At 61.4% G+C, this 13,973-nt stretch overlaps 2 protein-coding genes across 7 annotated transcripts; both read right to left on the bottom strand.

Moving 5' to 3' along the window:
* Window positions 1-242: 242 nt before the first annotated feature.
* PYCR1 (pyrroline-5-carboxylate reductase 1) lies at window positions 243-4,350 on the bottom strand. Of its 6 annotated transcripts, none has more exons than XM_047709226.1 (7): window positions 4,217-4,350; window positions 3,897-3,967; window positions 2,974-3,255; window positions 2,540-2,761; window positions 2,261-2,353; window positions 1,943-2,106; window positions 243-1,090 (listed from the first exon to the last, which is right to left on the bottom strand). In XM_047709226.1, the coding sequence occupies exons 1-7, from the start codon at window positions 4,281-4,283 to the stop codon at window positions 925-927; spliced, it is 1,065 nt and encodes a 354-aa protein (XP_047565182.1). In that variant the 5' UTR covers window positions 4,284-4,350; the 3' UTR covers window positions 243-924. The 6 variants fall into 6 exon arrangements, with proteins under 6 accessions (XP_047565182.1, XP_047565185.1, XP_047565180.1 ...); XM_047709229.1 differs by having other exon boundaries at window positions 2,974-3,153; XM_047709224.1 differs by having other exon boundaries at window positions 2,974-3,258; window positions 4,217-4,333.
* Window positions 4,351-7,084: 2,734 nt separating this feature from the next.
* Window positions 7,085-9,327, bottom strand: MYADML2 (myeloid associated differentiation marker like 2). Its single transcript, XM_047709232.1, has one exon. It carries the CDS (start codon window positions 9,125-9,127, stop codon window positions 8,204-8,206), a length of 924 nt encoding a protein of 307 aa, XP_047565188.1. The 5' UTR covers window positions 9,128-9,327; the 3' UTR covers window positions 7,085-8,203.
* Between the last annotated feature and the right edge of the window lie 4,646 nt (window positions 9,328-13,973).

Below are 13,973 nucleotides of genomic sequence, written 5' to 3'. Positions count from 1 at the left end.
TGATCTCGCCTCTAGGGCTGAGGTGCAAAGCACCACACTCTTCCCCAGGAACTCCCTCTACCTTCCCTCACTGGGATCCGAGACAACCTGGTTGTCCCCTGCAACCAGAACGCCTTGCCAAACAGGGCTCCAGGACCCGTGCGATGCGCGTAGCAGGCGGCGACTAAGGACACTTGACAAGGTTCCTCTAGGGATGCTAGGGCCCTTCCTCCACATGTGGGGATGAAGTTAGAAACAAGGCACCAGGTTGGAAACCAATGTATTTCACCCAAAATGTTGAGAAGGGACAGACTCTGTAAGCTCGGCGGGGACCGAGACACACAGATCTCAGAATCTGGGACTATCCAAGGAGCCCTGTTCTCAAATGCCGAATGGCGATTCAGGGGACTTGCAGCTGTGGTCCTGGCTGCTGGACTCGGGACACTTGAGACCCTCTGGTCCTTCTCACAATGAAGAGGCATCACCCCAAGTAGAGACTGGAGAAGGGGCAGGGGTGGGACGGGGTTCCCTCCTCGGCTGGGCCTTGGTTGGGAGTGGGGGTGCAGGGGGGAACCTTGACCTTTGTACTCAGGAAGGGGTCAAGCCCCAAGTCAGCTGACCATGGGGAGTTTAGGCCCCCAGGCCTCCTGAACTCCAGAAGAGGTCCCGACCGGGTCTGGGGGCGGAGGAAGGGGGACACTGAGGTCGGAGAATCCATCTGTTCTGGGCCAGGAAGCACTTAGTGACCACACAACTTCCCGCTGGGAAGCGACACAGCCCCTCCCTGGTTACAACCCCTGCTGACCTGAACTGACCCGAGTGGCAGGCAGTGGGCTGCTGTGGGGACACCCTGTGTGGCCTGGGGCTAAAGACAGCCAGCACAGGGGTGCCAAGCCCAGCAGGGAGGAGGAGGCAGAGAGCAGCCTGGCGAGCGTGCTGGCCACCTCAGCTCTCCTTGCCCGCTGGGGCCAGGCTTTGGGGGAACGGCGTGGAGTGGCCAGAAGGGCTCTGGGAGTGCCCCACACAGGACTCCAGCTTCACCTTGTCCATGACGGTCTTTTTGATGGATGCTGGCGAGACCTTCTCCTGGTCGGCCACGGACTGCAGCTCCCTGGGGAGGCAGCGAGGAAGGTTAGCTCCAGGCCGTGCCTCCGTCCTGCGCCCAACTGTTCACCAGGGAAGAGGAAGCCCCCGACGGCCTGGGTGCTGCCGTACTGTCTCCCATCTCAGCTCCCTAGGCCAGGCCCCTGCCCCCAGACGGCCAGCTGCCTGCCTCCTACTGACTCAGATCAGCTCAGGGTCACCAAACCTACTAGCAGCCCCTCAGCCCCTGAACCCATCCTTGCCCCAAGCAGGGGCCATGTGCCTTGTCCGTATCCCCTGAAGGTTGGGGCCAGAGGGTAGCACTGCCTCCCAGCCTCGCCGTCAGGTCGTGGCACTCAGAGACATTCTGGGCTTCACTGGGGGGCGGGCAGGGATGTGAGAGACATGCCTGTTCATCCTGCAGACCTGAGCTCCAAGCCAAGTCCCCACATCCTGCTGTCCCTCCTCTTTGATTTCCTTTCTGCCGTCACCCCACTGGTGTCACCCCGCTGATGCAAACGCACAGCGGAGTGCCCTTCCGGCTGACCTGCCAAGTCTCACCAGAAGTGGGTGGGTGGGAGAAGGGTGTGACCTGGGCCCCAGGAGATCCCTCTGGTTCCCACTGGCCTGCCTCCCCAGCCTGGAGGGTCACCCTGGTCTGCAGGCTCAAGTGGTGACCCCCCGCGGGGAGCGCTGCACGGTCCCGGAGGGCAGCCCGTCTCCACAGGACAACGGGTGCCTGGGTACTACCAGCCATGACCCTTGGGCGCTGCTGCCAGGCCTCAGTAAATGTGTGCTTGGGGAAAGGCTGAGCAGAACACGTGAGGGCTCTGGCAGGCCGGGACGTGCAGCCAGGAGCAGGCAGCCTCAGGGGGCCCACCGTGTGCGGACGCAGGAGGCCTCCACAGCATTGATGAGGAGGGAGCGGAAGCCCCCACTCTCCAGGACGTGCAAGGCGTGGATGGTGGCCCCGCCGGGAGAGCAGACGTTGTCCCTCAGCTGGCCTGGGTGCTGTTCCGAGTCCAGCAGCATCTTGGAGGCCCCCTGCACGGGAGAGAGCCGCTGACCGCTGCAGGGCACCTCTCCTGCCTGCAGGCCATGTCCCCAGCACCCGCTGATTCTCCCCTGTCCGCCCACCACAACAGCGTCAGGCCCGGCAAGGAGCAGCCCTCAGCAAAGCATCGAGAAAAGCACTGACCAGCAGAGCCTGGGCTCCGAGGCGGATTGCCAGGCGCCTGGGCAGCCCCATTTTCACACCCCCATCTGCCAGGGCCTCCAGGGCTGTGAATGCCTGCAGGGAGAAGGCACCTAAGCCATTGCTCCAGGCCCTTCCTCCTCCTCCTCCTCCTCCTCCAGGTGTTGGTGTTGTTTGGCAGCTCTGCCCACAGCAGCCAGGGCAGGGAGGAGGAAGGAGGATGTGCCCCAGGTCCTGGGAACGGTCCACCACCACCCGTGGCCGCCCAGCCCCAGTCCTCACGTAGGCTGGGCCGCTGCCGCTGAGCCCGGTGACGGCATCGATCAGGTCCTCCTCCACCTCCGTGCAGAAGCCCACGCTACCCATCAGCTGCTCCAGGAGCCGGCCATCCTCCACCTGGGCGTGGGTGCCCGTGGCGTACACAGTGGCCCCCTCCCGCACCACAACCGGGGTATTGGTCATGCAGCGGATAACTTTGGGGGCCGGCTGGAATGCCATCAGTTTCTGGAGGGGAGAGTGGCTGTGTATCTGAGTGGCCCCTTGCCCAGCAGGGTGTGCTTGGCCTCAGGGAACGCACTCGCCCAACCAAGCACTTCCCGGCTTCTCACTGAGGGCAAGGCCAACCGGCCATTTCTCAGCCAGAGCTCCCAAACACAGCGCAGAGCATGCTTCTACCCCCTTCTCAGACCCCACCGGCCTGCACCCACAATGCTCACCTTCTCGATGGAGCGGATGGTGACCCCAGCGGCGCAGGACACCACGATGTGCCGACCCTCCATGTCAGCACCAATCTCGTCCAGGATAAAGGGGATGATGTGCGGCTTGACGGCCAGGAAGAGCACGTCACTGTGCCTCACAGTCTCCTTGTTGTGGGGAGTCAGGTTCACTCCCATCTTCTGCAGGGAGCGCCAACGGGGGCTCAGCCTGCCAACGTGGCTGGCTGGGCCCCCTCGTACCCTCCCCAAGCTGAGAGCCCCGGGCATAGAAGAGGACAGAGGTTGCTGAGAACGGGGACAGTCTGGGTAGGGGCTCAGGACACGGAGCTCTGACAGCCCCCAGTCACCCTTCCCACCCTGAAGCCCAAGCTCTCTGCGCTGGTATATGACCCTTTTGGAAACAGAAAACGGATGAGTACCCACGCCACAGCCCTGATGCACCCCATCATGGGCGGCAGGCCTCCAGGGGTGAGTGGCATTATGGGTGCGCGGGCTCCCAGCTTGAGGTCAGGAGCCCTAACTCAGCTGTGGCAAACCAAACCTGTATGCAGTCCCCAGATGGGTCCGACCTGGCCCCAACTCTGTGGTCCCATCTGCTGGGCTCCCACTGTCCCTGTGGAGGCTCCGTTTGGGGAACCCCATTCCAGTCCAGCACACCCTCCCCACCAGCTGCACATGTGCCTGTCCCCAGGTCCCAGGAGCTGAGCAAGGGCAGCTACCAGCAGGCCAGCAGGCAGGTCTGTGGGGTGCTACCGCCCAGGGCCCTTCTCTCCTGGGAAGGGGGGTGGTGGTCCCATAGTGTCTCTCACTAGGACCTTTACACCTGGGGCCCTCAGGGTCAAGGCTATCACATGCTCTCCCCAGACACAGTGACTTAGCCCCTTCAGGGACCACCTCCCCGTCCCTGTCCACCCTGCACCTACCCTGAGGGCAGAAACCGTGGCTAGGTCCATGTCTGGTGAGCTGGCCATGATCTTGTGGGCAGCCACGATGCCTGCGGGTAACAGAGATCCTTCCTCAAGGTCTATCCTGTCCTCCCCTCTTCACGTTCACAGGAAGGAAAGTGGAAATCCCACTCCCAGAGTAAGACAGCAACTCCTGCCCCACCCCCAACCACCCCAAGGCTGCCATCTCCCCCAGAACTCAAAGCAAGTTTTCCAGACCCGTCCTTTCACCCCCAAGCCGGTGGAAGGGTAATGGCCCACCGCTCCCCAGCCCACGGCGTCCCGGCTGCAGGGCCTACCTGCTGCTGTGAAGCCCCTGGCCAAGGCAAAGGCCAGCTGGCCAGCTCCGATGAAGCCCACGCTCATGTTGTCGGAAGCGCCGCCCACAGCCCTCCCGGCGGGCACCGGCCCTGCAGGGGCAACTACGGGACGAGATGGGGCAGGACCCAGAGCAAGAAGTTGGGCGGGCGGTGCCAGGCCCGGCCCCTCGGCCGCTGGCCCGCGCCCATCCACCCCGCCCCCAGCTCCCACCGCCAGCGCAGCCGGCCCAAGTTTGTACGAGGCCGCGCGCCGGCTGCGACGGCGGCGGCTCCCGTCCCCCCGCCCGGACACTTCCGACGGCCCCGGACAGAGGACGCGGCGAGCGGCGAGCGGCGGGCCGGCCTCCGGAGCTGGAGAGCCGCGGGGGGCGACGGCTCGGAGCCCGGACGCCCTCCACGTCCGGGCCCCACGCCCACCCCAGGCCCTAGCTGGGGCGCGCAGGCGCGTCTCCCCCTGCCCCGCGCGCGCCCGCGCCCGACCCCTGCTGGGCGCCCACTCACCCACCGACCGCGCGGAACGCCAGGGAGCCACGGAGCCGCGCCCGCCACGCGGCACCGGAGCCCGTCGGCCCCGCCCCCGCCGCTCCAGCGAATCGGAGGCGCGGCCGCCAGGCGCTGGCCAATCGAGGGGCGCGGGAGGAACCGGGGGGCGGTTGCATCATCCGCTCGCCCCACGCCTCCGGCCCCACCGCCTCCGGCCCCACCGCCTCCCGGCCTCCCCGCGTCCCCGGCTCCGGCCCCGGGTCCGCACCCCGAGACGGCACGTGGGGCCTGAGCGCGCCGGGGCTGCGGCTCCCCGCGCGGGGCCTGGGAGTGGGCCGGGCGGATCCGCACACGCCGGGCTGGGGTCCTCAGCCGCGGGGCCCGGGCGCGCCGTTCCTTGAGCGAACTGGAGAAGCGCACACTGTGTCCTCGCTTCTCCGCTCCTTTGTGCGCGTGCGTGCGAGCGTGCGGGAGGCTTGGAAGCAATTTGCGAAATGGAAACATTTAAAATGTAGCACTATCTTGATACTGTGTTTTGTAGCTTTAAAATTTATTTATTGTACCACGAAGCTTGAAAACTGGGGAGGATAGCCTAAGCCTTTATAGAATCTCAAAATCGGTGGGCGGGGTTGGGGTGGGGGTTGCACCTGGGAGGTCTAGGTCGATCCCGCGTGAGATCCAGACCCTCTTTTTCCCAACTGGGGTTTTCTCTGCAGGTCTTTCCCTGGGCTGCGGCATGACGGAGGCCATAGGCCTAAGCCTCCCCAAACGGGCTTGGGGCCAGTAGTGACCAACCAGTAAAGAGAAGATGAGATCCTATAGTGTTCCCCAGCTCCAGTGGAGCACTCCCACGTCTCCCGACATCTTGTCAGCAGTGTCCATGTGGAATCTGGGGGTTTTGCATTTGGAGAACAAGTTGAGTCTGCCTTTGGGTTTTGGGATAGTCCAGGGTCCCAGTCAGCAGAAGTGTTAAGGGCAAAGTAAGAAGTAATAGTCATTGGCAACCTCCGCCCTGCCCCAGGGGAACAGGTGACCTGCTCTATTTTTTCAGTTCTGTATCCTCAACGGTGACAAGCTGTTCTCGGACCTGATCTGGCATTACCCTGACGTCTGTGCTCCAGAAGCAGGGCTGTGAGCTCTTGTGGACACAGTGGTGGCCACCAGCACCATCAGACCCATGGGGAGTGACCATGAACGGAAGGTAGATTTCCTGGCGTTCCCCACATGGGGGCAGCTGAATGTTTAGTGCTCTCACTCTGAGGGAGAGGCCTCAGCAAGAGGCTCTTCTCCAGTCGCACTCCCAGGATCCATGCCCACCAAACCTCATGACCCAAGTGCCCCCCGAGACTCTTGCCCACCAGCATCTACCCCTGACCCCATGCCACTTGTCCAAAGTGGACTGTCTGGGGACCGGCCTAGACTCCAAGCCATAGGCATAAAGCCCAGCAGTCCCTCTGAGTATTCCCTGACTGGACATAATCAAAGGACAGAACCCCTGCCTTCAAAAAGTACTGTTTTTCACTGATAAGAACAAATAACTCACTCCTCCAAAAAGAAAAAGTCCTCTGACCTGGGGAGTAGCTGTCTGCAGGAACACCCCCAGGCAAGCCTCCTGGAGGGCTTTGCCATGTTCACCTTGAGTCTTGGATGCCCCCCATTTTGTCTCCCCCACGGACCTTTGAAATTTAGGGTGGGTGGAGCACTGGGAGCACAAGGCCACCGGCCAAAGAGGAGACCGGGGAGCTATTTCAGAAGTTTGGCTAGAAAAGGAGGAAGACTGGTGGAGGTGCAGGCCTCCCTGTGAGCTAGGAAGGACGTGGCCCATATGCTCCTTTGTCACCAGGAGATGTGCCCCCTGGTCCCAGCTCTCCTTCAGTCAGTGAGGGCTGCCAGGACACCTCAGGACACACTGGTCCCGTTGGGGACTGGCTGTTGAGCCAATGACGCCCGCCCCTCCAGACAAGAACCCCTGTGAGTGCATGGTCCCTATCAGGCAAGCGAGCCATCCCTCTCACACTCTGCATCACGTCTGCACAAGGGAGCCCCTGGAACCCAAGCCTAAGAGCTGCTTGGGCCCGCGCCCCACCCTGCAACCCCCTGTGGAGTGTGGGGTGCCGGTGATACTGAGCACCACGGCAAGGGAGGGAGACAAGCTCGGCATCATCCTCATCTCCCCCAGCCTCATTGCCCACCAAGGGAGAGGACAATGCCTGTTACTCCCTGCGGAGGCCAACCCTCAGCCCAAGAGCCCCTCCTCCCTCAGTCAGGTCCCATCTTGTCCCTTCTCCCTACTCACACTGGGGGGAATAGCCCAGGAGGTGCAGTTGGCCATTGCCCCCTGGGCAGAGAGATACTCACCAGAGACAGGATGCAAACATTAGCATTTATTTCCTGCCCCCAGGGATGGGCCACGGGGCTGCTGTACTCAGGGGCAGCCAGCGGCTTGATCTGGGGTGGCCCTGGCTGGGCTCTCGAGCAGGAGAAGCGGGCTGGACTGAGGAGGGTAACAGCCCCTGTGGGCTCTGGTGATCAGCGGCCAGGTGAACGGATACTCAAGCGGAGGTCACAGGCCTGTGAGTACTATGGAGGTGTCCGGGGCCCGGGCTCTATGACCCAGTGGCTGCCCTAGGCTGGGCCCTCCCCCTGGGTCAGGGCTACCCCAGACTTGCCTGCTGGGGGCCCACAGTGGGCACTGCAGAAGCTGCTGCCCTGGGGCTGATGGTGGGGGCCTGGTGGGCACTCCCTCCCGGTGTGGAAACCCAGCTTCTTCCCCACATTCTGCGTTCGAGGGTGCCGCCAGCCCTCTGAGGGTCCCTGCAGGTCCCCGGCACTGTCTCTGGCCTGCTGAAGCTGCCCCGTATGACCAGGCCGTGATTCCTGTTCTTCTTACGGCCACTCAGAGATGGGCACGGTGGGATCCCTATGCCTGGTTCCTTCTCTTTGAGGTGGCACAGAGCCCCCCAGCAGCGCCCTGTTGAGACAGCTGTCCATCCCACACCCCTGGGAACTGTCCCCTTTTCAACTCTACTTAGGTCACGGCCTGGACAGGGTCTCCAGACGCTGATGGGCACATGGGGCTGCCTCCAAAACCCTAGCCTTTGTGTCCCCATCTATAAAGTGGGTCACAACAGCACCTGGTTCAAAAGCTTCTCTTGTTACGGTGGGTGGCACTGCATCAGGGAGGGCCAGGAAATGGAGGGAGACAGAGAGAGAGATACAGACAGAGATAAGAGAGATACACAGGGAGAGAGACAAAGAGACAGGGAGAAGGGCTGGGAGCTGCCTGGGGGAGGACCCTTGCCTGTGGCCTGCTCAGGGCCTTCTGTCCCTCTGCCTCCCGTCCCCCCCGCCCCCAAGCCTGGCCAGAAATCCGGGAGCGGTTCCGCCGGTTGCCTCCCTCTGGCTTGCTTCCTGGGGGTCTTGGTTCACCTGGGTCCCCCTCATGGTGCCTGGAGCCCCTGGAGACCATGGGTGGGCGGGCAGCTACAGGCTGGGCACGAAGCGGATCCTCTGGGAGTAGGCGAGGTCAGCGATATACAGGAGCAGGTTGACGTAGGTGAAGGTGGCCACCACCAGCTGGCTGTCCCAGGAGCAGCTGCCTCGGGGGCAGTCGGGGGGCCGCCCGGGCTCCCCGTACTTGGGGTCGAAACAGAAGACAGGCCAGATCACAGCCGCGCTGAGGTAGAGGAGCACGGCTAGAAAGGTGTACACCACCACCAGACGGTCGAAGGGGCATCCCAGGCCCCCTGTGTGGCCCGTCACGCTCAGGGCCACCACAGCCACCGTGGCCAGGAAGCACAGGCTGTAGACGGCCACACACCACTGGGTGGCCACGTAGCGCCCATAGCGGCTGTCGTAGACCAGGGCCCCAAAGATGATGCAGGCCACGAAGGCCTGGACGATCTTGAGGAGCCCCGAGACCGTGGCCATGTAGCTGGCCACCTGGCCCGGCCGGGCCCGGGTCAGGGCTACCTCCGCGGCATAGGCCAGGAAGAGGAGCCCCGCAAAGACGCTGGCTGCCAGGCGGAAGTCCCTGGTCGTGCAGCCCTCGGGCTCGGGGGGGCACTGCAGCCGGGCGAAGTACAGGGGGTAGAGGACGGCAGCCGTGGCGGACAGCAGCGTGGCTAGCATGGCGAAGGCCGCTGTAAAGTTGCCCCAGGACAGGTGCAGGCAGCTGTGCAGCCGGGTGAACTCGCAGGCCACCACGAGGCCAGAGAGGGCGAAGCAGAAGCCCCAGGCAGCCATGCAGAAGGTGCCCTGGACGCCCGCGAAGCCTCCCCGGTGGGCCACCAGGCTGAAGGTTGTGCAGCCAAAGGCTAGCTGCAGGACTCGGGCCGTGCCCACAGGGGATGTCACGGCGCCTAGGTGCAGATACCCCCCCCCGGGGGGCTCCATGGCGCTGCCCATCCGGCCGGCCTCGTCCTTGCCTGGTGCGGTTCCCCTGGGGCCCTGGCGTCTCTGTGGCCCCTCTCTCTGCGGTGGTGGCTGGGACAGGTGCGGGCAGCCTGCAGCAGCGACGATGACGCTGACTCCGCCTGACTTTGCAGCAGGGCTGCCTCTCCACTGCCGCTGCCTGCGCGGGGCGGGCCGAGCACCCCGGCTCTATAAATAGGTGGTCACGATTGGAGCCCTGGAATAGCAGCCTGGTGTGTCTGTCCCCAACCCCGAGGGTCATCTGACCCCTGCATCCCGCTGCCAAGCCCCTGCCAGGACCATTAACCCCTTGGCTGCTGGCACTGCCCTGCCTTGCCTCAGATGCACCGGTCAGTTGGAGGCAGGGCCTGCGGGGGAGGGGGAGAAGAGAGAGAGGGAAGGTGGGATCCGAGGCCTCCAGGACCAGCCCTGGTGAGGAGGGAGGAGGCTCTCAGGGAGGCCAGGGGGACTGGGACGGTTTTAGGACCCTGCCATCCGAGTCCCCGGGGCTCGGGGCTCTCGCTCAGCCTGATCTCCTGGAGGTGTTGGGGCTGACCCCAGGACACAGAATTTTAGTTATCATTTAGGGGTCACTTGTCTTTCCTTGAGTTTAAATAACTCCTAGAAAAAACCCCAGGGCTCCCTTCTTCAAGCTGAAATATTAATAGTATACGATCACAACCTGAGCCAAAGGCAGATGCTTCACCGATTGAGCCACCCCTGTGCCCCTGGATTCAAGAACTATTAATATTTTGCCCTATTTGTGTTCTCTCTCCCCCACACCATTAATTATTAATAATACTAATTAATTTTGGGGATGCCTGGGAGGCTCAGTGGTTAAGCGTCTGCCTTCAGCTCAGGTCATGATCCCGGGGTCTTGGGACCCCCTGCTCAGTGCGGGGAGCTGCTTCTCCCTCTGCCTGCCGCTCCCCCTGCTTGTGGGCTCTGACGAATAAATTATAAAATCTTTAAAAAATATATGAGTTAATTCTGCAAATATGATGATTTGCCACAAGATACTTCTATGGACACCTCCTAAGAATAAAGCCATTCTCCCACAGTTGGGAAATTTTTTAAAAATAAATTTTATTTATTTATTTATTTATTTATTTATTTATCTATTTGACAGAGAGAGAGCGAGAGCGCAGGCACAAGCAGGGGGAGCAGCAGAGGGAGAGGGAGAAGCAGGCTCCTGATGAGCAGGGATCCAAAGTTGGGGGGGCTCTATCCCAGGACTTCGAGATCATGACCTCAGCTGAAGGCAGGCTGACTGAGCCACCAGGCACCCCCACAGTTGGGAAATTTAAGAATGATCATCTGATGGGGCACCTGGGTGGCTCACTCGGTAAAATCTGCCTTTGGCTCAGGTCATGATCCCGGGGTCCAGGGATTGAGTCCCGCATCAGGCTCCCTGCTCAGTGGAGAGCCTGCTTCTCCCTCTGCCACTCCCCCTGCTTGTGCTCACTTCTCTCTCTCTCTCACACGTGCGTGTGCACACAGGTGCTCTCAAATAATAAATAAATAAAATCTTTAAAAAAAAAAAAAAAGAATGAGGGCACCTGTGTGGCTCAGTGGGTTAAGCCTCTCTGCCTTCGGCTCGGGTCATGGTCCCAGGGTCCTGGGATCGAGTCCCGCATCGGGCTCTCTGCTCATCAGGGAGCCTGCTTCCCCCTCTCTCTGCCTGCCTCACTGCCTGCTTGTGATCTCTGTCTCTCTGTCAAATAAATAAATTAAAAAAAAAAAGAAAGATCACCTGATACATGGTTCTTACTCAATTTTCTCCATCTATTCCTGAAATACATTTTATACCTTTTAAATAATTAATTAATTAATTTTGCTATGACTTGCAGGCCCTGAACTCAGGACCGTGAGATCAAGACCCGAGCTGAGCTTGGGTGTCAGGCGCTCAACGCACTGAGCCCCGCGCGCCCTGCACGCGGCACCTTGTGAAGCATTTGCCCCAGACTCTGATTGGGATCATGCCTTGACGCGATCTGTCATGTCTCTCAGTTTCCTTCATTCCAGAATAGTCTCTACTCCCCTCCCCCTGCTCCCCTGTACTGTCTGTCTGTTTCCCTCTGGTTAGACTCTGTGAGATGCTCTTGGCAGGAAAACCAGGGAGTCTGTGGGGAGAACTGTGACAGGGAGCGTCCAGAGCACAGGAGGCGGCCGTCTGCGTGGAATGTTGTCCCCAGTTCACGATTCCACGTCTCCATTTCCTGCTGTCTTCCCAGGGTCTCAGCAGCCGCGGGGCCTCTCGTGGACAGTGTTCTCAGCGAACACACACAGCCCCTCTAGCTGTGGAACGGTAGGGGTCATCTGACCTGATGCACCTGCTTGTGATTTTTCCAGAACAGCTAATATAACCATAAAATAAGGGATTCTTGTTTGTTCTCATGTCTTTAATGCTCCGAGATCATGTCTGGATGCTGAGGAGGGGGCAGGATGGATGGAGAGTCCTCCTCCCACTCGCTGGGGAGCCTGGCCTTTTCGCTCATTCAGGAGGAAGGCTCTGTCCTTGGGCAGTGCCCCGTGTGCCCTCGGGCAGGATTCTCCGCTTCATCCCTTCTGGCATCTGCCGTGTGTACTCCTGACCCTGGCCAAGGGAGCGAGGGGACATGGGCCTTCGGCCTCGGGGGCACAGGGAGGACGGTTTCAGCGCCCACGGCCTCGCGACCACAGTGAGCTGGAAGGAGCCCTCTCCGTCGGAGCAGACAGTTTCATTTCTCTCGAGCAGACAAGTGCCATGCGCTTTAGCCAAAGTTCACAACTCAGCAAATCCTAACAGTGAGCCGAGCCACGTTTCTCCACCACACAAATGGTTGCTGGGCACCCCCCACCACGCCCTCACCCAAGAGGTCCACCTTGTAGCACCTGAAACCTCGGGCATCCCGGGAAGACTGGGCTCAACATTGCCAACGGTGGGGATGTCCCTGCGTGCCTGGGAACCGCCAGCCCAGATATGCAGGTGGAATACAGCCTCCCAGGCACCCCGCAGCAGGTGTGGCGAGGGAGGGGGGGCCTCGCTTCCTGAGGAGCAGACACTGCCCAGACAGGGCTGGGGTCTCTGACTGCCTGCACGGAGATGCTTGGAAGTCAGGTAAACGGGGAGTGCTGGGGAGGGGCAGGGCGTGATGACAAACGTCAACGTCCTGTGCTTTGCAGTGAAGGGCAGCCAGGACTGACCACTCGCCTCTTTCTTTCTCAGTCGGGAATGTGTGCAGAAAGGGTGTATTCTCTTGGTGGGAGAGGTTCCATCAGGCCTACACCACGGGTATGAAGCTCGGTGCTCTGGTGCCCTGGGGAGCACGAGGCTGCCTGCTAACCTCTGGGCCGGCCCCAGACGGAGTGAGACATCTGCCTGACCTGACGAGGGTCGCTGCTGCCACCCTTCTCTGCACAGAGCCGGTCTTGGGCAGTGCCCAAGTCCTCCACCCAGCTCGACTGTGGCAGGCCCCTTTCTGTGACTCTCCCCTTTGGGGCCCTCCCCACCCCCTTTCTCCCAGGGAACATACTATCCGTGGCTCTCTGGGGGGGGCTGAAGAAGGGCCCCCCCAGCCGGCGGTCAGTCACTCCTGGATATACCTTCTTTAGTCCCCAGCATTTGGCCCCCCCATCCCTGACCGCGCTATTGCCCTTGACCGTCAGGACTGCATGGGTTTCCACAGGGAACCATGGGACAGTGGCCCATGGAGGAGACCACGGGTGGACCACTCAGGGCCACCTGGGGAAGCCAATATGGGTGACAAGTGGGCTGAAAGTGGGGCGGGAGGAGGCCCCAGAAACCCTCGGGCTCTGGTCGGCTCCCTCTTGGGCCCACTGTGGCCCTGATGTGTGGGCAGAGCTGGTCAGGGGGCCATGCTGGGAGTGAGGGTGTGGGTTCTCTGAGATCTCTCCCCCATTCTGTGGACGGGTCTGCCAGCTCCTGTCGTCTGTAATGGGAGGCCGGGTGCGGAGCCCTGGCTGACCCTGGCAAGGGTCCTCCCTCTGCCCCGTGGCCTCTCCAGGTCTCAGCTCCTTTATCCGTCCATCTGGGGCTGTAAGAAAACCTGCTTGAGGGCCGCTTGGGACCATCCACTGGGGTGCCCAAGGAGGGAGAGCTCAGGAAGCCCCGCCAGGGAGCAGCCTCACCTCCGGGACTTTGTCCTGCAGGCGGACATGGTGAGGCCACAGAGCCCAGCCCTGGTGGGGAGCACAAGGAGCACCGAGGAGGCAGGGAGCAGCGCGCAGCAGAGCGAAGGCCGCATACCTGTGCTGGGATGGGATGCTGGCCCGGGGGCCATCGGCAGCTCACGGGGGCTGGGCCGGAAGGGGTTTTCATTCCGAATCTGCCTCTTCGCATGTGCCTGGGGGACCTCGTGAGAACAGGTACCACGCAGACTTTTAAAGAAAAATGTTCCCTGGCTGACTAGTGTCTCTCTGGGGTGACAAAATGCTGCAGCGACGTTTCTGGGGAAATGGGGCATGACGGCACGGGGGCGCGTGGTGCTCGGAGCGGCTCAGCGTGTGAACGTCCCCAGTCTGTTGTGACCTCTGTGTCGTGGTCCTGACCCATGCTTGCTGCGTGCGTGGCTGGAAGAAGGGTCTGGAAAGGGCCACGAGGCAGGGTGAGGGCCTGAGCAGGACCTGTGCGTCCAGGGGCTGCCCTGTAGGGTCCTGCCGCCCAGGCGGGGGGGGGGGGGGGGGTCGGGGGTGTGCTGTGGGCGGCGACCCCCGCAAACAAACACGCCCACAAGGTTAGGCTCTTCGGTTGTCTTTCTGTGTTTTTCATTGTTTAAAAAAAAATATGTTACAAAGCAATATCATCAATCATATATTTCTTATTTTCCTCTTTAAAAAA

Source organism: Lutra lutra, chromosome 16, assembly GCF_902655055.1.
Source record: "Lutra lutra chromosome 16, mLutLut1.2, whole genome shotgun sequence".
Lineage (NCBI taxonomy): Eukaryota > Metazoa > Chordata > Mammalia > Carnivora > Mustelidae > Lutra > Lutra lutra.
This window is presented reverse-complemented; position numbering and strand designations above follow the sequence as displayed.

Coding starts and splice junctions, on each gene's coding strand:
- PYCR1 (XM_047709224.1), bottom strand. CDS start 4,283: ATGAGCGTGGGCTTCATCGGAGCTGGCCAGCTGGCCTTTGCCTTGGCC. Junction 2,107..2,260: donor TCGGAGCCCAGGCTCTGCTG/GTCAGTGCTTTT, acceptor TCTCCCGTGCAG/GGGGCCTCCAAGATGCTGCT. Junction 1,091..1,942: donor GCCTCCTGCGTCCGCACACG/GTGGGCCCCCTG, acceptor CTGCCTCCCCAG/GGAGCTGCAGTCCGTGGCCG.
- MYADML2 (XM_047709232.1), bottom strand. CDS start 9,127: ATGGGCAGCGCCATGGAGCCCCCCGGGGGGGGGTATCTGCACCTAGGC.